The sequence below is a fragment of the Vitis vinifera genome, chromosome 16, assembly GCF_030704535.1.
Source record: "Vitis vinifera cultivar Pinot Noir 40024 chromosome 16, ASM3070453v1".
Lineage (NCBI taxonomy): Eukaryota > Viridiplantae > Streptophyta > Magnoliopsida > Vitales > Vitaceae > Vitis > Vitis vinifera.
In genome coordinates this window covers 2,761,415-2,783,839 of record NC_081820.1, presented here as the reverse complement: position 1 = coordinate 2,783,839, position 22,425 = coordinate 2,761,415, and the positions used below count along the sequence as shown (strand labels likewise).

Sequence of the window (22,425 nt, the reverse complement as noted above, 5' to 3'; positions counted from 1 at the left end):
ATCATTCTCAAACCCATTTCTAGAAAGCATCCAGCAAAACAAGGTTTCTTGCATTTTTCCTTCTTCAAAAAATTAAAAAAACAAAGCAAGGTAGAAATTATGAGAAATTAAATCCCACGAGAGAGAGAGAGAGAGAGAGACATTGTAGGCCCTCAGTCATAAACCAAACCCTTTCCTGGTTGCACTCTGCCAGGAAAAATAAGCCTCTAAAAGGTAGTGGTGAGAAAGCCATCTCCATGAAAAAGTAAGTGAACTGGAACTAGAAGCCTGTTATCTGATTTATTCAGAAGACGCCCAAAGTTTCCCTAAACCTTCTCAGCAGAAATATCTACGAAAGAACAGGCTTTAATAGTCTTTCTTTTTTCTCTAAGTTGGAAAAATGAGAGCAAGAAAGTTCTCCACCCTTGCAAATCAAGATTTGTGTGCCTGGATTTTGCTTAATTTTCTCCAATCTTTGAGTAGAAAATCAAAAATAGAAATCTGCCTTCTCTCACAGACGTTATCACAAAATTAGCTGTTTTTACACATTACTCATCCAAAGTGTAGTCAGTCACTAGCCAATCCTACAGTGGATATGACTGATTCACTTCCATTCAAAAGAAAACCTCAAACCCTCTCAAGCAAAGTATAATCCTTCATATTCATTCTACTAAATTGTTCAAGTGCAAATTATCTAAGATATCAATATGCCAAAGATAGTAAGGACACAACAGAAACTTTGATAAAAATATAAAAACACTGTAGTTCAATTGAAATATATCTGGTTCGCATTAAATGATATCCATTCTAGGTTATGAACAGGTCAGAACTCAGAAAAGTCACAAAAGGGTCCTATACATTGATAAAATGCAGATTACATATCCAAGCACACAGAAATTATCTCTACGACGATCATTCAGAAGGGAGCTAGAACTAGTGCAGTATTTTGGAAACCTTGCTGAATGTCACCAACTCTCCTTGACAGTTCTTAGTGTTAATCTTTGTGGAAATGGAGAAGAAATATCGGAGAAACAGCAAGGCCTCTTTTCATAGAGAGGGAATGGGAAAAAATGAAGGAATAAGACTTGGGCACTTCCGATTGGTCTCCCTCGAGAAAAGGAGAACTCCCAAGCTGAAGAAATGGGAAGGAAAAGAAATGGAATTTAAACTTTTTTCATTTCTTGCTTCCTAGAAGGTACATTTGGTTTTAAACCAAAAATCTTCTTTTCAGCTCTTGAGCTTTCAGCTTTTGAAGTGCTTTCATAATGCTAACTGCAAAAAATTTCAAAGAATCACTCACCAAACCATGGTCATTTTGCATAAAATGTCAAGGAAAAAGAAAGAAGCAGCCACTAAAAGGGAGTACACAGCCCAATACAGTCTTTTGAACTGCCACTGAGATGCTAACAGTGCCTAAATATCACAAATAAATCTAACCAAAGCAGGGCCACAATTGCAGGGAATCAAGGGGAAAGTAAAAAAAGAAGTGTTGAAGGTAATATACAATGCAAGCTTTTACAGCAACCTAACAAAAAGGATTCACTTACAGTAGGATTCTCTTAATTGTTGATGAACTGCATGGAATGAAACTCTCAGAATGAATCCTGGATGTCCAGCAGTTGGTATGCAGTAATAGGAAAAACATGTAAAACATTTTAACATTCAACTATCAGTTTTAATATATTTTCCATTCCTTTAAAAAACATCATTGTGTATCTTTCTGATTCTCTTCAAGGCATAATCAAAATTGAGAAGGGATAGAAGTAAAGAATTAATTTATTGCAAGGCAGCGAGACGTCTTTTTATTAGGTGACTATTTCAAGGCTTGTTTTTTTTATCTAATCTCTACAGGTTTTGATAGCACAACTCCTCGAATGAATTTTCTTCTCACAAGCTTCCTTCTCCTCTTCACCCCAACCTTTTTCTTCATCTTTTCCAACTTCTCTTTCCCACCTTCTATATCCGCTCGAATGACTTTATCTCTTTTCTCATCTGGTAGCAAAGCCAATCTAGCAAATTTCTTTGGCCTTACATCTCCTAGTCTCTCAGTTATGTCCTTGAAAGCAGGAACAAGGCCACGTCTTAGGAAACACCCTTCCATCAGTTGCATCGAATTTGATTCAGGAAGTGATGGCGCATCTTTCAACTCAAGATCCAAGCAAAATGAAGAGTCTTTCAACCACATCCTGAGGGAGTGGGCCTTTGCTACAAGTAGCCCACTCCGTGTTTTACAAGGAAGAAATGGAGAACCCATTTCCCAAAGGAATGCCTTTAATGTGCTGTTTAGGGAAACCATGTTATATTCCGCAGTTCCTGTTATCAGAACAACTGATTTTGGAGACAGGGGATAACCTTGTAATGATGCATCCTGCCAAAAATAAAAGTATTCTTCCATTAATTGCACAAAAATGGTAATCAAAAAGCCTTAAGAAATTGGAAAATAACATTAAGGATAACTTAAGATGTAATTAAGCTAAGGCCACCAAAAGTGTCCTAGGATTAGGTGGAGCTGATGGCTTTGTAAAGGCCAGGCAAGCAACCAAATATGAACCAGTTCTATGTTTATCCATGGTGGATAGAGTTACTCAGCAAGGTTCTCAGATTGAATCAAGGACTAAAAAATCAATAATATTACTGATACTTTGCCAATATTGTATTAGGTATGAGGTCCCTCATAAAAATCCTAGTTGACACATCTCTGTCCACTTATGAGATGTTGTATATATGGCCAATAGGGGGTCCAATCACTAGGTCAAGAATAATAATTACAGTAATAATGATAATGCTACCAATAATATGAGGACTTGAAGAAATTTAGTCAGATGATAATGATGATAACAAGTTATTGTGTCATGTTTATATTTATTATACTTTCAGATGTTAAATAACACTGCTAAATGCTAAAAATGCAGAGAATATTTAGAAGGGAATAAAACTTGCCTGCATGTGGTCAAGCCACAAAGTGAGGCCAACAAGAGCAGAACCAGCAGACATCTTTCTAAAATCAGCTCCCCAATCTTTTTCAGCTACCCTGCATAGAAAAGACCAAGCGGTCAGGTGTAAGAAAGCTAATGAATATTAGAAAAACTAAGACTATCTTTCCGTGGCTCACTCCAAGTTGGACCCGTCATTAATTGGACATGAATGAATTTTTGCAATAAAAATTCAACAGGTATAATTCTACTGGTAACTCGTTATCAAAGATCATTTCAGCCCTTTAACATCTAGGTGGAGGATACTCCAAGGCTAGTCATGCTCTTCTCAGAAAAAGCAAAAATTCTAACCTTGATAAACAAAGAATAAGCATAGAGATAGTAAAGAAAAGAACTAACTAGATACCTGAACACATCATGGCGATAGATACTCCTCTTAACTGCCAATTGGAAAACCCATGAAGCAGTAGCCCGGAGTTCAAATGCCCACAATAGGTCTTCGAGAGCATTGACAAAGTTGAAGGCTGCATTGTCTTCCAGGGGTCCTAGTTTCTCCAAACAATTGTCTACCTCAGAAACTAGAGAATCAGATTTTTCTGTGAGAAGCCTACAAAGGTGAATCATTTAGGAATACATCCACATGAATGATATCCAAAAGAAAAAAAATGAAAGAAAAGCAAAATACATTGAGTACTCATACCTGATTGGAAGATCAAATCCAGTATCACGGAGTGCCTTTAAGAGGACTATAGCTTCACTTGTGTGCTGGGATAAACTCGCAGCCCTAACAAAGCATGTCCATATTCTGTGGTCTGGCTCCAGACCATCTTTCTTCATCTCCATAAGCTTTTGAATGGCAACGTTATGGTCACCATTCTTAAGATAAGCATCAATAACTGAACTATACGGTAGTGTACTAAGAGGTAAACCTTCCACTTTCAAATTATCAAGAACTTTTTCAGCTTCCTCTGGCTGTCCAGAACCACTATAAGAAACCATAAGTAAGTGCATTGTGGCAATGGTAGGTTCTACTCCAGCTTCCTTCATCACGCCAAGTAGCTTTTCAGCTTTGGAATGGTTTCCAGAATTTCTAAACATTTTCATCATAATATGATAAAAAGAGCGATCCAATTTACACTCTTTTGACAGCAACCCTTCAAAAAGTTCCTCAGCTTGTTCTACCATCTGCAGTTTCCCAAATGCTGAAATCAGGCTTTTGTAAGTGTCCAATTTAGGCTCCAAACCAACCCTTCTCATTTCATGCATCAGGGACAAACCTTCTTCTGGTCTACGATCTCTACAGTACATTAATATTAAAGTATTGTAAGTGTCCTCATCTGGTTTAAGTCCAGCTTCTTGAATCAGCTGATACACCTGACCCGTCTTTTTAAAATCCCCAATTCCTGTGTATAATTTGAGCACAGAATTCCATATAGAAAGGTCGGGCTTGAATCTTGCTACTTCCATCTCAGAAACCATTGCTTCAACATCCCTTACTCGTTTTCCCTTGGCTAGCAACCCAATCATGATTCTGTAGAGATGCATGGTAGGAAAATAACCGGCAGCCTTCATTCCCTGGTATATTTTTTTCACCTCAAATATGTTCCCTGCATGTGCAAATGCATCAAGCATCAGTGTAATTGAACTTTTACTTATCTTAAAACCCATATCTTGCAACTCCTGTATTACCACATAGAGCTCATCTAGTCTCCCATCAACAATTAAAGCTTGCATGAGACCATTCACGGAATCTACAGTTGGGGAAGGACCATCTCTCATCATTGTATTAAAAATAGCCCTTGCTCGCTCATAGCAGCCACTTGCTGCATAAGCATGTATTAAGGCATTCCAAACCTTCCGATCCACCATTGTACACTTCTGTCGAAGACTTCCAACCAAGCTTTCTGCTTTTTGCCACAGCTTCAATTTCCCATATGCCTCAATAACACCAGTATGGATGGATACATCATCGAATAGAAGGCCTTTTTCCTCTGCCTGATCAATCAAATAATGAGCTGTCTCAGGGAATCCCATTTTACAATATGTAACTACCATGCTTCGGTAAAGGTGATCAGAAGGTTCCACACCATAAAATCTCATATCAGAAAATATCTGAGAAGCTTCAGCAAAGAGTTCATTTTCTTCACAGCACAGAAGCAAGGACTCATACATGGTGAAACTTCCACAAAACAAACCAAAATCCCTAGCTTTGCCATATTCTCTCAAAGCATCACCCAGCTGGTGAGCCTTGCAAAGCATGATAATCAGAGCCTCATTTATCAATTGATGCGATCCAGAAGAATGTTCTCTCAAGAAATCAAGCAACTCCCGTGCCTCCAAGTGTCTTCCAGATGAACCATATGAACCCAAAATAGATAACAAATTCTCACGGTCAAGTTCACAGCCCTGGCTGATGGCCAATCTCAACATGTTAGCAGCATGGTCAAAACATTCCCCCTTAACAAGAATAGAACAAATAACTTGTGAGTTCATACCACATAACTCCTCCATATCCTTGACCACTTTGTGAACATCTTCCTCTCTGTTTTCCTTCCCAAGTACTCGAAGCATGACCTCATAAAGGGCATGATCCGGCTTGAAACTATGAAGAACCATTTCTTGATACAACTTCATTGCCTTCCCACTCTCATTAAACCTTAAAAGGATATCTAACATAACAGAGTATGCTAGATGATCAGGTTTGATCCCGGACCTCAACATGCAATCAAAAGTCTCTTCAGCCTCCACCCTCTTCCCGGCCTTGGCATACCCACAAATCAAAGCACTGAAAGTTCGCAAAGTGGGTTTAACTCTTGCATTCAACATCTCGGACATCACCTCTGCAGCCTCCTTTATCATATTTGCTTTCCCAAGTGAATCAATCAAAACAGTGTAGGTAACAGCATCAGGACTTCGGCCTGACAGTTTCATGTCACTATAAAGCTGAAATGCTAGATCATGCTGTCCTCGCTTTCCATACATGTGGATAATGGTGTTATAAGTCATTTCATCTTTTCCAAAACCCATTTTTACCATGTCCTCGCAAATCTCCTTGACCTTATCCACATTCCCTTCTCTAGCAAATGCATATAGCAGAGAATTATACGTCACTGCATCAGGGAGAAACCCTTTTGACTCCAAGTCCTTAAAGAGCCTACCTGCCTCTCTGGACATTCCACATCTTCCATAAACTGAAATCATTGCATTATAAGTCCATAAATCAGGTTGACAACGATGAGCCACCATGTCATTGTACACCTTCACTGCCTCCTCCAAATTGGACTCACGTGAACAAGCACTAATAAGAGTGTTGTAAGTGATTATATCAGGTTGAATACCTGACCTTCTAACCTCATTAAGCAGTTCAATTGCCAAATTTGTTACCATGGTACCTGATTTCAACCGGGCATTTATCAAAGTATTGAAGCTCACAAGATCTGGCTCACATCCCCGTGACCGCATTAAATCAAGCAATTCTTGAACCTTAGTGAACCGACCTGTTCGGGCATAAACACCCATCATTGCATTGTAAACTTGGACAGTGTTACCAGATGCAGCCTCTGCTCGGGCAAATATTTCCACAGCCAATGCTTCCTGATTGGCCTTCCCGAGCACCGACAATATAGTGGCGAGCATCCTGGCATTGGGAGAGTACCAGTGGCGAAGATTCAGCCACTCGTAAACCTCCAATGCCCGTTGCCAGCTCGACTGCCCAACCCACTTCACAACAAAGCAAAAATCTGTAGGCGTCATCTGAACCTTTCTATCATCCAACACATCAGCCACAAACTCCTCTGATTTCAACCCCAGTATCCTATCGGTCAAAAACTGTACCCTCTGCCTCCAGTCTTTAGCCCTTTTAAGAGCCAATTTAGTCATTTTCTTCACCCTATTCTTACTAGTTTTCCCCAAAAAATCCTGGGTTTCATCACCCAATTCCAAACCCTCCCCAAAACCCGCTTCACCTATCTCCCTAATTTCCTCTTTTCCTAAAGAATCATGAGTGTCTTCCAAAAGACCCACATCTTCCACAACATGGGTAGGCCTCTGTGATGGTGGGTAATTCTCAGTCAGCTTCAGGTGAGGCCATCTCACAGATGGAGACGCCCTGCTGTAACTAAATTTCTGTAAATTTGCTTGTTCAGTGGCAGTACTGGTACTGGCAGCAGAACATACGCAATGTGAAACGCAAGAAACTGTAGCAGTAGAGCTTCTGCATACCTTTGATGATGATGATGATGATGATGGGTCTGAGTTTTTGGGCGCAGATGAGAATGCCAGCACTCCAGCGCATGCCATTGCCACTGGCATGACCTCGGATTTTCTTGCTGTTTCCTGGATTTTCAGGGGTTTTGTAGATTATAGGGCTTTACCCATCAGCCTTCAGGGTTTAAGGAGACAAACCCAGGTAGTGAAAGTGCAGAAATCAATGACGTAATCCCTTGAAGAAACGGAGGAATTTCAGTTGAAGATTTTTTTTCCCCCTCTTTATTATCCAGAGAAAATGGGTGAAGTTGAAGGGCAATATAGTGATTTTATCATCCCATCCACCTGGGTTTTTTATATTGAAGTTAATTTTGAAATTTGTAATTCTCAAAATTAAATCAAAAATCTTGTTATACATTTTCTTTCTCTTTTTCTAAACTTATAAGATTCATGTCAAAAATAAAGATTTATTCCATAATTAAAACTTTACAATACTTATTAAATTAATGAATATTTAAAATAAAAAAAATTGCTCAATATCATGTTTGTTTGATCTTATAAATGATAATATAATTATTTTGGAAATGATTTTTGGATTACTTTTAGCTCTATAAAAAACAATAAGTAACTTTAATAAAACATTAAATTTATTTTTTTGAAAAAATAAGTTTAATATAAAAATATTTAACTTGTATTTAAAAAAAAAATGAGTTAAAATACTCACAGTAATACAAAAGATAAGTTAATATGAAAGATAAATTAATTTTGTTAGGTGAAATACATATTTTCAAAAGACGATACTCATGGTTGATCAAGTTTAAAAGATTCACCCTTTAAAATAAAATTATATAATTTGATGTTGATGCATCCTTAGGATTATTTCATACTTGTTTTTTAGTATGATTATTGCATCCCTTATGATTTTACTTACAGTATTATGTGACAATTTTTATCATAAAATTTTTAATATCACTCTATGGTATTTAAAAATATATATATATATATATATAAATAAATAAATAATATAAAAAACCCTTGGGCATGTGGCATAGTATGATTTAGACATGGTTCCACCATGAATATCACAACTAAACCCAAATGGCAAAGAATTTTTTTATACTTCAATTTGTGGAAAAATATACATAAATGATAAACCCCCCATTTTGCAGTAACAGCAATACATTGGTACATTCATCATGCTCAGCATCAAGTGTTGCCAATCGGTTTCCTTGTTTCACCAACAATTGGGGCAGTATAAGCCCATGAAAATGCACTTCATGGTCTCTCTTATGGGTCCACCATTTCCAACTTTGATCAATACCCACATGAAAAACAAGCATCAAGTCAGTGTAGAAGAGGTTTCCATTTCAGAAAATGGGGAAGAGCTCTCTGGGGTTGTGTACAATGCTAGGATTAGGGAAAGTTGCAGAGTAGGGGATGTTGATAAGGCCATGAAGCTGTTAGCTCAAATGGAGGCTCTCGGGTTTAGTCTTAGCTTGGGAAGTTACACCACTGTAATTGAGGCCTTAGGGAGTGTTGGGAGGACCTTGGAAGCCGAGGCCATTTTTAGGGAAATGGTGCATTTGGGGTTGAAGCTTGATTTGAGGGTGTATAATGTGATGCTTAGAAGCTGTTTGAGAAAAGGCCTGTTAGAGCTTGCAGATAAAGTTTTGGCGGAAATGGATGCTTTAGGAATTGGGAGGAACCGAGCAACTTATGAGGCCCTTGTTGATTATTATGGCCGTGCAGGGCGGTTAAATGATGTTTGGGCGGTTATCGGTGAAATGAGTAGGGATGGATTTGGACCAGACTCATTTGTATATAGTAAGGTGATTGGTGTGTATAGGGATAATGGGATGTGGAAGAAAGCAATGGAGATTGTGAGAGAGATAAGGGAGATGGGGGTTTCACTAGACAAGAGGATTTATAATAGCATAATTGATACGTTTGGCAAGTGTGGTGAGTTGAGTGAGGCCTTGGAAGTGTTTGAGAAAATGCAGGAAGAAGGCGTGAAACCGGATATAATGACATGGAATTCTTTGATTCAGTGGCACTGCAAGGCAGGGGATGTCGGTAAAGCACTTGAGTTATTTAGTAAGATGCAAGAAGAAGGGTTGTACCCTGACCCGAAGATCTTCATCACTATCATCAGCCGTTTAGGGGAGCAGGGGAAGTGGGATGTGATAAAAAGGAATTTTGAGAATATGAAATGCAGAGGGCATCAAAGAAGTGGTGCCATTTATGCCATTCTGGTTGATATTTATGGGCAGTATGGAAGATTCCAGGGCCCGGAAGAGTGCATATCTGCTTTAAAATCGGAAGGTATTCAGCCATCAGCTAGCATGTTTTGTGTGTTGGCAAATGCATATGCTCAACAGGTTTGTCACCTTTCTAGTCACTCCCTTTTAATTTCTCGTATTTTATTCTTATTATCTTTACACTTGTTTTTCTGTGTGTATTACCTACTATATTCATTCACTGTGGTCCAATGATTGGATACCCCCTTTTATTTGTAACCTAGAGACACCAAGAAATTGTTGAAGGACTTTGATCACTGGAAGCAGTTAGTAACTTTTAGATGTAAAGAATATGATTTGCCTTTAAAAGCTGAAATTTATAGCCCGGATGATCATGTAGCAGATTCATTGTCAACCCATGAAGGTTGAGGCCATAAGGAGTTGGCCATAGATTCATTTGCAAATTTAGCTCTTATTTTGCTGGCCACTGGATGTGCAAAGAAAATAACATCTCTTTGGACTCCAGAAATTGAGAAAAGCTCTAGCCTCATTATGACCAGATGATATATGCTTCTGTTTGGGCATTTGAATCAATTATAAAGATAGATGTTTTAGCAAGGATAAACATAGTAAGGCTTGGGTCTCCATTTCCCACCCCATCCTCAAAACCCAGTGCCACAAAAATAACAAATAAAATATAAAATAAAAACCATCCTCAAATAATTAATGTGCTGCTAACGGGGCCTATACCCTACCACATCAATGACAAACTATTTACAGTTTTGTAATCACAATAATTAGATAGATAATTAGATAGATAGTTTGACATGATGATATGCTAGTATTTGCTTTTTGTCCAAGTTGAGTTAAGAGGATTAACTCTCTATTTGACCAACATCTATGAAGATTTCATGCAACACTGTAATTGTGATTTCTTGAGCAGGGTTTATGTGAGCAAACAGTTAAGGTTCTTCAGCTCATGGAGACAGAAGGAATTGAACCAAACCTTATAATGCTGAACATGTTGATCAATGCATTTGGCATTGCTGGGAGACATTTGGAGGCTCTATCAGTTTATCATCATATAAAAGACACAGTAAGCCTATCTTATTTTGCATGATACACATACTAGGAGTGATATGTTATGGGCTTAAAGCACTTTTGGATTTGCTCATGCAATTCATTTTCGAGACACTTCTTCCCAGACTCTGATGAGACATTCTTGTTGTTATCGAAGGGTATCAGTCCTGATGTGGTCACTTACAGTACACTTATGAAGGCATGTATTAGGGCAAGAAAGTTTGACAAGGTGCAGTATATCCTTCTGTTTGAACTAAATTCATCTAGATTCCTCCATACAAGAATTGAATTGCACTGTTTTGTTTCGTTTCTCCCTTTTCTACCTTAACGAATCCATTCAAATGACATGCTGGCCAGGTCCCTGAGATATATGAGGAAATGGAATCTGCTGGATGTACTCCAGATAGGAAGGCTAGAGAGATGCTTCAAACTGCACTTTTGGTCCTGCAGCAGAGACATTGTAAGTATTACTTCGGGTGCATATCTATGGTGTAACAAATCATAAATAAAATCAAAATCGAGAATCCAACTTATTCTTATTTAAATCATGTTTCCTTTCAGGAATCCACGGTTGAATTCTGTAGAGGTAAGCCTCTCGATTCTTATAATTAGATGTCTCAGCCATTGGTTCTCATGTGTGACATGCTTTTTTCCATATGTGATATAAGTACTTTATACTTTCACGTCATTTTTCTAAAAGCTTGCAAACATTATTCTGGCAATACTGCTATATGATGCCTTTAGACCGAATTGGAAATGCTTAGTTCCTCCATATGGTAAAGTACTTAAAATTTGTGGGTCTAGTGTGACTCACTGCATGGATTATTCCCAGTATCCCTGTATTTCATGTGCTTGGTATCATATCTGAACTTTTCAATCTTTGGCCTGCATGTATGCACAAAATTTATATGATTATGTAAATGACATTGAGTGCTGAGCAATCTCTCAGTCAAAAGTTTCAATTCAAGTAATGATTCTGCTATGTATATCTATCCACTTTCCCAAGCTTCTAAATGTATGCTAAATCTCTGTGCAGCATCAAGTTCAGGAACCGTGGTGAGTGGGACTGCTTCAGAATGAAGGAATGGCAAAATGTGAAAATATGGACTGGCTGCCTCTCCTGACCAAATGAATTTGCCCCATGATGGAAATGATGTCAGTGATTGGCCTCTGAGGTTGGTTCACGAACTCAACACTCCTTACACACTACGATTTGAGTTCATTTATCCTCCCAAACTCAGTGAAGCATGTTATATCCATATCATTTCAAATTGTACAGGAGAGACTGGATTTAACGGTAACAGAGTTCTGATACATGGAAGAGAAGATTAACCGACATGAGAGATGAATAAACAGTCAATCAAAAGGAGGAAACCAAGATGGATGAACAGTCCATGCTAACAAAAATGCAAGACAAATATCGAAGAAATGAGGACGTCACTAAGAGGTGTTTGATTATCATTCCTGCAAATTTGAAAACATAGATGCAGTTGAGCAGTAGATGAATTTGTGAAATAGTTTTGCATGAAATTTTCTGCTCTTTTTTTCAGAGGAAAAGAAGTAAACCCTGCTTAAGGAAACAAAGAAACTACCTAATAACCTTTCTCAACTTCGGTTTCTGTTCGTGAATTTATGAAAATGGGAACATATACTAACAATTTATCTTGTTCTGATGGTTACAACAGAACTCCTCATTACCAGATGCAACTCAACTTGAGAAAGACGAGAAAATCTGGGGTGTCTCCTGAAAATTAGGCATGAAAATCTAGAGCTCGTGCATCTGCTTGAATTTAATGAGGTAAGTTTGCTTGTTTGGTTAATGGGAAAGGGAGGGTTGGTTTTATAGATTTGAGAGAGCACATCCCTCATCTACTACCATAACACCAAATTCAAAAGCTACAACTTGTTAGTTATGTTTGGCATGCAGGACTATCGGTGTTCAAATCTTGACACACCTGGTGACATGACTTGAAAACCAAATGAAATTAACAAATTTAGGTTGTAAGTTGATCATATTTAGATTCTATTTGTGTCAACATGCTTGTCCATCAAGTGGGTCATGTTTGCTTGAAAGATTTAACTTGAAGATGATTTAAGATAAAGTTGATCATGTTTGGACTCTATTCATGTCAACTCGCTTGTCCATTAAGCGGATCATGTTTGATTGAAAGCTTTAGCTTGAAGAAGATTTAGGTTGAAGTTAATCATGTTTAGATCCTATTCATGTCAACTCACTTGTCTATTAAGTGGGTCATGTTGGATTGAAATCTTTAACTTGAAGATGATTTAGGTTGAAGTTAATCATATCTAGGTCCTATTGATGTCAACTTGCATGTCTATTAAGCAAGTCGCCTAGAGTTGATTCGACACGAACATGACCCACTTCGATTATATTATTACCAACCTTGATTTTTTCGTTGGAGTGGGTTTTGGTGTAAAATGTGAGTGGGAGAAATGAAGATAAGGGAGGACCCACCATTTTTTTTTTTTTTTTTTGCCCACCTTATTTTAATTTTTTTAATTTCAATTTACCCTTTTGTTTAAAGACCAAATTCACAATATCATTTTCTCAAAAATATTTTTAAAAATAAAATAGTTTATACTGTTATGAAAATCATTACGCTAAATTCGTCTTTTGAAAAAATGAGCTTAATATGAATGTTAAATTCATCTTTTGAATAAGTAAAAATAATAAGAATTTAGCTTATATGTTGTGACACTCAACAAAAAATAAATAAATGAATAAGAAAACTCAATCAACCTTATCCTAAATTCTAATATGATTTGAGAGACTATATGGGGATGAGAGTGGTTGTGGGGAGGCAGGTAGGGCCTAGTGGGTAGTGATATCTGGTCCCCAAATATCTAAGGATGGGATCATTGTGGGGGAACATCTTCAAATAGATAACTTCAATCTCTCTCTTGACTATGTTCATTCCATATATATACAAACATATATATATGATTCAACACGGTGATTATGACCTCTGATTCTTATTACAACATTTGAAAATTAATCATGATTCAACATTTTTCTTGTAAATTTTCAACCGTTGAAATTTAACACTTAAATCTATAATAGTGATAAAAAAATATAATATAATATAAAATTAAAATAAAATTTGTTACTATATAAATACAACCAAATATATTTCGAGTCATATCGTCTAAATTGAAAGTTGAAAAGTTTAGAGGTTGTTTGAGAACTATTTTTTAAAACAATTTTATATTCTCCGAAACAAAAAAATATAAAAAATGTGTTTGATTATCAAAAACTGTTTTTTTTTTTTTTTCAAGAACAAAAAATAGGGTGTTTTCGAAGAACATTTTTTAGTTTTATGTTGTTTTCACTTGTTTTCTTAAAACTATTTTAAGAAATAATTATACAAACATGTAGAATAATTAAAAATAAAACATTAGATATAAAAATTATTTTTAAAACATATTTAAAAATATGTTTAAAATATTTTAGGTTTTCAAATAAACTTTTATTTCACAAAAGTCAAAGAATAATTTTTTAAAAAAAATCAAAAACTATTTTTCATAACTATTTTCGAACATATCCTTAGATATTTTGAGTCCGTTTAATAATCATTTTTTAAACTAGTTTTTTATTTTTTAGAATGAAAAAAAATATATTTCACAAATTTTTTTTATTAAAACTAGTTTTGTAAACAATTTATTCTGAAAATAAATTAGTTTTTAGATTAAATTTTAAGCAATATATTTTTATTGAGTATTACAAGAAAAAATTGAACATATTAGATAAAAATATGAAGAATATTTTAAGAATGTTTGTATTGTACATAAGCTCACAATATTTGGTACAAAATAATTTCAAAGAATTTTATTTTCCTTGGAATAATTAAGTACTATTTTATAACATTATTCTCAAAAATTATTTTTTTATAGACAAAAATTAAATGCAATTCCGCAAGAGTCAAAGTAATGGATTTTACTCTTTTATACAAATGCAAAGCTAGATGACATAAAGTGCCACCTTTCCATTATATTTTGTGTCATTTGGACAAGTTCAAGATGAGTTCGTGACTTTATCGAATACGAAATCTTAATTATTTATAAAATATATTTATTTTAATATAATTAAAAATTTTAAGATAATTTTATTAAAAAGTTTATTTTTTTTTTTTCAAAATATATAAATTGAGATGAGATGGGCATGGAAAATTCTCATACTCGCCCCTCACCGATCCCTGTCCTAACCCCACTTTATTGTCATTCCTAAAAAACAATTAGATAAAAGTTTCAAATTAATGGTTTTCTATTTCTTTATAATAATAATAATAATAACAATAACAATATTATTATTGCTATTTGAAATTTTTGAAATTTTATTCAATAAATAATTATCATTGTTTTGGTATGGGAATGCTTCAAATCCATCATTTGGTTATCCAAAAAAATTTAAATTAAAATACCATCCAATGTGTTGACGCATATTTTCAAATTATTTAACTAAAAAAAATCATTACTTTTGTTTTAACTTTGATCAATGCTATGTTTCTTCTTTCAAACCCAAAACTTAAAAAATACAAAAATGTGCATTAAAGGTATTAAAATGATGTAAAAGTAAGAAATTTCAAATTTCTATGTAATTTATACATCTACCAATTTAACCTTTAATATTTCAAAATCAATTTCAATCCTAAAACCATATTTTGGAACACTATAATAAAGAACAAGAATGGAGATTAGTTTTATTTCCCATTAATTAATGTATTAGGATTACAATCCAAAACGAAAATAAAAACAAAAATTTACCATCATGAAAATTTGATCTAATTTTCACTACGATTTTGATTCCTTTATTTTACATGGTATTATGATTCATCTTATTTTCATTCATATTTTTGGTTACCAAATGAACCGTAATTTAGTAAAAGAAAAAAATATATCAAATATAATTTTTAACTATGTTTAGCTTTGTATTCATACTTCTAAAAGTCTATAACACCCGTTTATCTCATTTAATTAATTATATTATGTTCAAATGATTATATATAACTTGACTCAAGAGTTTAAATTTTTTTTAAAAGAGACTTTTATTTAAAAATAGGAAATTATGTCATGTGGGTCATAATCATCATTTATGAATAATACTAAAATAAATAAATGGATTATGTTTCCAGTTAATATTATTGGTCCATGGCCAAGAAAGAAGGTGTCCGACTAGCCTCCGCATGACGTAGATGACAATTGCACCTACACAAAGGAATGTCCGAATGGGTTTTTCAGGCACACCCCAAAGCTTAGGTCAGAGATAGAAGACTTGAGCAAGAGTTTTTTTGGAAAAAGTGATAACATACCTTTCTTGTGATGAAGAATGACTATTTATCCTTTTCCAAATATAATGTCTTCTCAAGTGCCTTAATTGTGTCTTTGATTACACGTTCCCATCTTGATAAGCCTTGAAGTTTAGCATTTTATCTTCGTAATGGTTGCGTCAATCAATGCACTTAATGCTCGTTACAATTAATACTTAAAGTGAACAATACTACATGGCTCTTATGTTAAACATATTTTGCAGGCTTAGGGCTCATGCTAGACGGCTGTAAGCGTCCCACAAATATACTTTAATCAAATTTAATTTCATGTGAAAGAAATTTGATGTAATTATTATACTCGAGTTTATCTAATCAAATATGTAATTATTAGAGTAATTATTAGAGACCAAAATGAAGAATATGCAAAGCATATCTTATAGAATAAATTGGTTAGAATTGATAAAATAATCATCATATTTGTGAATTTAACCCCTTTTCCAATTTTTTTTTTAAGAAAGTATTTATATGTAGATTTTAATAGAAATTATTGCTTTTAGAAAAAAAGAATGAAGACATTTTTATTAAAATATGATATAAAAAAATGATAAAAGGTTAGATTTCCAAAATCGGGTTTTCAATGTTACTTTTAATCAAATAACCCCTATCTCATATGTTGTGAGGACCAATAAAAAAATGAAAAATTAAAATTAAAATCTCAATCAACCTTATGAGCATAGAGGGGGGTTGTGGAGAGGCAGGCAGGGACTGGTGGGTGGTGGTGGCATGTGGTCTCCAAAAGATCAAAGAGTGGGATCACTGTGGGAGGAACATGTCCAAATGGACAATATTTTCTCTCTTGTCTATATGTCCAGTGTCCACTCCAAAATGGATAAAAAAGATACATGGTATGATAATGACCTCCCATTCACATTACACCATGTGAAAATTCATAACCATTTATGCTTTAAAATAAAAATAATTTTTTCATATTTGATTTATCAATAAATATAAAATATTCAAATATAATTAAAATTAATTAAAAACCTATATATTTTCATATTATTTTTAATTTTTATACACAGGAAAAAATAAATAAAATAAATTCTAAATATACATCAAAATAATTTATCCATCATATTTTTCTTATCGTTTTTATTTTTATTTTTATGCATTTTACTTCTTTCATTTTTTTTCTTAGGTTTTTTTAGAAGTTAAAGATAGGGTTAGTATTTTTTGTATTATTTTTAAAGTAAACACCTAAAGTTTGGTATACATGTAATCATCAATGATTCAAATTTCATAAATTAGCATTCCTACAAATTTATTTCAATTATAAAAATTATTTTAAAAAAAAATTATTTAATAATTCTCTAAAAAATTAAATTTTATTCTTTACAAAATAAATTTTATATATCAGAAACATATATAAAGATACTAATTAACAAAATATGAAATCAAACATTAAATTAAATATCGAGATTGTAAATGAAATCAACTCATTTTTCTTACCATTTTTCTATTATTTAGCAGACATCACCTGATTCACCTCTATGACAAATTTCATAAAAACCCAACTCACATTGTCCAACAAAATTTCCAACCCAATATGTGTAAGTTGTAGCCACGCCAAGAGTATGGGAGGATTGAATTATAGCACTCAGTCTTTGTCCCAAGGTCCCCCCCACTGTTCTTTAGGAGCCATGCCAAGGGTATGGGAGGATTGAAAATTACTACACATCGCCATTGTCTCCACGTCCCCCACTTTTCTTTAGAGCATGGAGGACTTACGGTTTGTTTGGTTATTGTTTTCAAGAACTGTATTTTGTTCTCTAAAACAAAAAATTAAAAGAACACATTTGATAATTAAAAATTATTTTTTATAGTATATTCTTAAGAATAAAAAACATGACATTTTCAAATAACATCTTTTAATTAAAAATAATGGTACAAACATATAGAATTATTAAATATAAAAATTATTTTTAGAAATATTAAAAATATTTTAAGTTTTCAAACATACTTTTTTTATTTTATAAAACATTATAAAACAATTTTCAAAAACTATTCTCAAAAACTATTTTTAAAAGTTATTTTAAAAATAAAACAAGCCCTTCCGGGGTTTTTATAAATATATGACTAAAAGTGTTTTCCAAAGTTTCTAGCACTCTCAAGAATTACTTATAAAAGTTTATAGATGATAAATTATCATTTTTTTTTGTTATATAATACATCACCAAAAATGCTATTAAAACATTTTTTTTTTTAACTTAAAGAGAATTTTAGCTTCTAATAGGGGAAGCACTTCACATGAATGAAGATTGAGAGGTAAGTTTTTGAAGCTCATCCTCCCAACTCAATGGCTCCACTTCTTATGTACATCCTCACTTCATCTACCCAAAAGCTTGAATCACAAAAACGATCGAATGGATCGATTCATACAGATTAATGCTGGGTTAATGAATGATGTTAGCTACAAGGAATAGGAATAATGAAGATGCGAAGATGGCAAACATAAGCAAGCGTCTTATAGCAAAATAGTACAAGAAACATAGCATCCAATTCCAAGCCTAATTAAATGACCGCATATAACAAGAGTTGGGAGTAAAACTCTTTTATACACATCCAAAACCAAGCCTTACTACTCTTCTTATTATTATGATTCTACTAAATATTTTTAGTAGCAGTTCCAGTTACCTATCCTCTGATGGGAGAGCTTTGGCCTTATTCACATGCGCTTTTGTTGAGATCAGTGAGGCTTCTCCAAGTCCTCCAGGCTGGTGGGGCGGAACCACGCCTTCTCTTCCAGCACCGACTCTCCACCACCATTCACTGGCGAGGAGAAGAAGCCACCGTCCCTGCTTCCTGCACCAGCAGTTGCAGCGTTTTGCTCGGCAGCTGGGCCAAACACGCCAGTTTGTGGGTGTGGAGCCCAGTACTTGTCGGACTGGGGCTGGATCAGCTCGTCGGGGACCACACCCGGGGGGAGTTGATCATCCGGGTTCTTGTCATATATGGAGAAATGGGCACTCCTGCTGCATAATCCCATATATATATGCATCAACAAAAATACGTATAAAGAGATTCCAACCTCAGTCCTACCCCACCCACAACCAAAAGATATATCAAAAGATATCTGCACGTTATCAGGAAGAACACATTAAAGAAAGCTGATGCTTTAATTCTGAGTAGGAATATCGAATAGGGAACCAAGGAACAAAAATCTTCAAAAAAGTGACTGGCTAGCACATGTGGCTGGCCCTATTCAGCATCATAATTTCTGATCGTCCTGGTGTGTCCTCCAAAATATAGCAAGCAGTACTATGGTGATGGCTCTCCTTCAAGATACGTATGTCCAACCAGGTCTCCAACCGGCACTGAAATTGGCCCAGCACTGGGGTCCCATACACAACCACCCCATCACCAATGATTTGAAAAACAGGGTAACTTCAATCTAAAAGCAAACCTTCCCTAAACCCCTACCCAATCTTCTTGTTAGGAAATGAAGCTTTCTTGCAGGTGGCGTTGAGATAATGATAACTGAAGGTTTAGGGTTAGTGACAGTGGCCGGCTGGTGCGGGGTTCTGAGGGTTTATGGAGGCATGTGAGCCATCACTTGGAATAGGATGATGTTGGGCACAAGACCTAACTACTTCTATGGGAGCCACTGCATGATCTTAATAGTAACGTGAAAGTTAGAACCATTATGAGAAAAAGGAAAAAGCGTAGCATATCCATACATTGATTTATTTTTCCTACAAATTACACACTTCTTCATTAGCCACATCTATATCAAACAGTTTAAGCAACCTAACACCAAAATTCAGGTGAGAGGATAGTTTAATTTGGCAATGAATACTTTATTTCCCTACCTCGAATGGCACTCCTAACAACTTTGTTTTGAGTATAACTCATTAAATTAAATAGCCCAACCATATGGGTAGGTGTGATCCAAGCCGCATGGCATATGGGTAGGTGCCACTAGTGACATATTATTCTACTCGTCAAGGTTTGGAAGTCACATGACCCAAATATATCTACCGCAATTGGATAAGGATTTGCCAACTACTCAGAAGCAGATTTGAATTAAAAAACAAGGTGGGGTGCGTTTTCCATGCTGCTTGTAGAAAAGGCTGGTGCTAAGCCACCAAAAACACGGGTTGAAGAAAACAAAAACATTATGTCATAGAGTTTGTTCTAACCATTTTTGGTCATACCTCTTCAGTCGTCAATTTGCAGCAAAAATGGTCAAATATAGAGTGGTGATTCTATTCAAATCTAACCAGTAATCAGGCTTGGGCCGCCATAGCTGCCTTTGCAGTCCAGGCAAAGGCAGCGATTTAATAATGCTAATATATACATATGTGTATGAAGAAAACAAAACACCAATGTCATAGAGTTTGTTTTGACCTTTTTTGGTCACAAACCCATCTTCAGCCACTGATTTGTAGCTAGAAATGTCAAATATGGAGTGGTGATTCCATTCAAATCTAACCATTAATGGGATCTGGACTGCCATCCTTGCCTTTACAGCAAAGACAACAATAGTGATTTAATAATACTAATATATATGCATATGTATATGTGTATGCGTGTGTGATTAATAAATGATAAATAGTCACGATGGAGTCAAACTTTAGACTAAGGATCAAACAAGCATATTCGGACACAAAAGGCGGTATGATCAATAAGCCACATGCAAAGTATGCAGCTAATCCGACACGGGTTTTATTCAACTAGATCAAGAAAACCAACCAAGGATGGTAACACCCTAGGGAGCTATCATGTATGAATCGATTTTGGCATGTATCTGCAGTTTTGAGAAACACCCAAAATTTAAATCACAAGCCCACATTTGAATTCATCTGCAAAAACTCATCCAACTGCAAATTTGTTCATAAAAATATAAGAATAATAATTTGAAAGTTTTTTCCTTGTTGGATTTGAGGGTTTTTTTTTTTTCTTGCTAATCACCTGATTCTCTTATTTTTCTAATAAAAAAATTATAGAGAAAATGAGAAAGAAAATAAATAAATATTAAATTTATTGTCAATTCATATTTGGTTGTTCATCGGAGATGACGTGGCGGGACACGGTGATGAGGTGCAAAGCGGTGGCAATGCCACGTCATCTTCTACTGGTAAGTTCTTCGTACAGTATGCCATATCTCCGGCGAGGTCGGTGCCGGAAAAGTGAAAAATTTCAAGGATCGGAGAGGAAAATAGGATGGGAGATGAATCGTCTTTGTGAGAAATAGAGAAAAAATGGAAGGCTTTAGGAGAGAAGATCTTATCGAGATTAAAATAACTGGTTCGATGATTTTCGTGTTCGTTTTGCTGCCGAGAAATCAGAGGAAAAAAAGGAAGAATAATAAAAGTAAAAAGAGAATCCAAATTTAATTTTCTTTGTTGAAGAAAGGAATGAAATACAAAGAGCTATCTCGGAGATCCTCCCTGCAGTTTGGTTACCGAGAAAAGAGAGGAAAAGGAAAGCATGGAAATAAAGTAGAACATAAATTTGCATGTGACTTTCTCGGTTGAGAATATAATTTTAAGTTCCGACTGACGCAAACAGCTGCATCAAAAATATTTGGTTGAGTGAGTCAAAATTCACATCCCTTTCCTTCACCTACCTCTTTTCTCAGCAACCAAACACAATTGAACCACAAAAATCTTAAGAAAAAAATCTGAAAAAAATGAGCCAAATCACCATTAACGAGCTGCCTGAATAAATCTCCCCAAAAAGAATTTTAAAAACTTCAGAAAATCCTCCAATATTATCCCGGAAAACAGCCGGCAAAATTTTTACAAGAAAAAGCGGGAAACAAGACGAATCCGAAGAGCTCAAAGAAAACTTCACCTGAAAGCAACAGCTGGCAGAGCAGGATCGCGGGAGCTGCTGCTCCAGATCTGGCTCACGACTCGCTTCCCCAAGCTGGCGAGTTCGCGGCTCTTCGGATTGGCTGCCATACAATGAATTTCAACCTCTAAAGAGAAAGAAAGCACAGAGAAAGAAAGCACAGAGAAGTGGATATGGCTTCTTCTGCTAACGAAATCTCAACCCAGATATATATATAGGGAGTGAGAAAGTGAGGAAAAAGAGAGAGAAAAGCGAGGGTGTCAGTTTCTCACCCGCCAAACAGCCCTCACCTACCGTACACTCTCCAGTACTACCGTTGCCGTCTACTTTTTTGACGGTCGTTACCGTTACAAAAAGGAGTATTGTTGTCTATGTCCTTTAGTATTGACGCCGTTAGCTTTTGTCGTAGACGTATTCTCCGGGAATATTCTGGACCGTCGCAACGGCGTTAGTTGTTGAACGGCAATCGGTCATTAAAGCCACATTATTTTAGCTGAAATTACCATTTGTGCCCCTTGACGTGTGCTGAATCCATTATTAATTTTGAAAATAATAATAATGCGTCAACAAATAATCATAAAAAGAAATAATTTGTTTTCGATACAATTCCTTCTTTTTATTTTTTAAATTTAAAATCAGAAGCTTCTCTATAAAATTCAAACATCTTACAAATTTATTTTATATTTTTTAATATCATTTTCAAATATTTTAATTTGAGAAAATAATTTTTTTTTTAATCATCCTTATATTTAAACCATTTTAAAATCATTATTTTTTCAATGTAAATCTCTAAAAATTTTAGAGTCAATAAATTTATTCTTCTAATAACTTTACTTTAATTACTCTTTT

The 22,425-nt window shown here is 35.0% G+C and overlaps 3 protein-coding genes across 6 annotated transcripts; 1 reads left to right on the top strand and 2 right to left on the bottom strand.

The window, feature by feature from the left end:
* Nucleotides 1–1,632: 1,632 nt before the first annotated feature.
* On the bottom strand, nt 1,633–7,418 carry LOC100252831 (pentatricopeptide repeat-containing protein At3g18110, chloroplastic). 2 transcript variants are annotated; one of them, XM_010663849.3, is made up of 4 exons: nt 3,613–7,415; nt 3,319–3,519; nt 2,920–3,010; nt 1,633–2,347 (listed from the first exon to the last, which is right to left on the bottom strand). In XM_010663849.3, the coding sequence occupies exons 1-4, from the start codon at nt 7,221–7,223 to the stop codon at nt 1,814–1,816; spliced, it is 4,437 nt and encodes a 1,478-aa protein (XP_010662151.1). In that variant the 5' UTR covers nt 7,224–7,415; the 3' UTR covers nt 1,633–1,813. The 2 variants fall into 2 exon arrangements, with proteins under 2 accessions (XP_010662151.1, XP_019081759.1); XM_019226214.2 differs by lacking the exons at nt 1,633–2,347; nt 2,920–3,010 and having other exon boundaries at nt 3,382–3,490; nt 3,613–7,418.
* Nucleotides 7,419–8,175: 757 nt separating this feature from the next.
* On the top strand, nt 8,176–12,560 carry LOC100257976 (pentatricopeptide repeat-containing protein CRP1, chloroplastic). Of its 2 annotated transcripts, XM_019225864.2 has the most exons (9): nt 8,182–9,496; nt 10,299–10,451; nt 10,593–10,664; nt 10,793–10,895; nt 10,997–11,021; nt 11,472–11,610; nt 11,715–11,882; nt 12,121–12,233; nt 12,363–12,560. In XM_019225864.2, coding segments are annotated over exons 1-5 (1,512 nt in total). In that variant the 5' UTR covers nt 8,182–8,314; the 3' UTR covers nt 10,999–11,021; nt 11,472–11,610; nt 11,715–11,882; nt 12,121–12,233; nt 12,363–12,560. The 2 variants fall into 2 exon arrangements, with proteins under 2 accessions (XP_010662150.1, XP_019081409.1); XM_010663848.3 differs by having other exon boundaries at nt 8,176–9,496; nt 12,121–12,560.
* Nucleotides 12,561–18,223: 5,663 nt separating this feature from the next.
* LOC100247770 (late embryogenesis abundant protein At5g17165) lies at nt 18,224–21,863 on the bottom strand. Of its 2 annotated transcripts, none has more exons than XM_002274923.5 (2): nt 21,577–21,863; nt 18,224–18,752 (listed from the first exon to the last, which is right to left on the bottom strand). In XM_002274923.5, exons 1-2 carry the CDS (start codon nt 21,684–21,686, stop codon nt 18,467–18,469), a joined length of 396 nt encoding a protein of 131 aa, XP_002274959.1. In that variant the 5' UTR covers nt 21,687–21,863; the 3' UTR covers nt 18,224–18,466. The 2 variants fall into 2 exon arrangements, with proteins under 2 accessions (XP_002274959.1, XP_010662149.1); XM_010663847.3 differs by having other exon boundaries at nt 18,224–18,749; nt 21,577–21,849.
* Between the last annotated feature and the right edge of the window lie 562 nt (nt 21,864–22,425).

Coding starts and splice junctions, on each gene's coding strand:
- LOC100257976 (XM_010663848.3), top strand. CDS start 8,315: ATGCTCAGCATCAAGTGTTGCCAATCGGTTTCCTTGTTTCACCAACAA. Junction 10,452..10,592: donor ATCATCATATAAAAGACACA/GTAAGCCTATCT, acceptor TTGTTATCGAAG/GGTATCAGTCCTGATGTGGT. Junction 10,665..10,792: donor GGGCAAGAAAGTTTGACAAG/GTGCAGTATATC, acceptor CATGCTGGCCAG/GTCCCTGAGATATATGAGGA.
- LOC100252831 (XM_010663849.3), bottom strand. CDS start 7,223: ATGCCAGTGGCAATGGCATGCGCTGGAGTGCTGGCATTCTCATCTGCG. Junction 3,520..3,612: donor GGATTTGATCTTCCAATCAG/GTATGAGTACTC, acceptor TCACCTTTGTAG/GCTTCTCACAGAAAAATCTG. Junction 2,348..2,919: donor TGTGGCTTGACCACATGCAG/GCAAGTTTTATT, acceptor TATTTTTGGCAG/GATGCATCATTACAAGGTTA.
- LOC100247770 (XM_002274923.5), bottom strand. CDS start 21,686: ATGGCAGCCAATCCGAAGAGCCGCGAACTCGCCAGCTTGGGGAAGCGA. Junction 18,753..21,576: donor CTGCCAGCTGTTGCTTTCAG/GTGAAGTTTTCT, acceptor GGGATTATGCAG/CAGGAGTGCCCATTTCTCCA.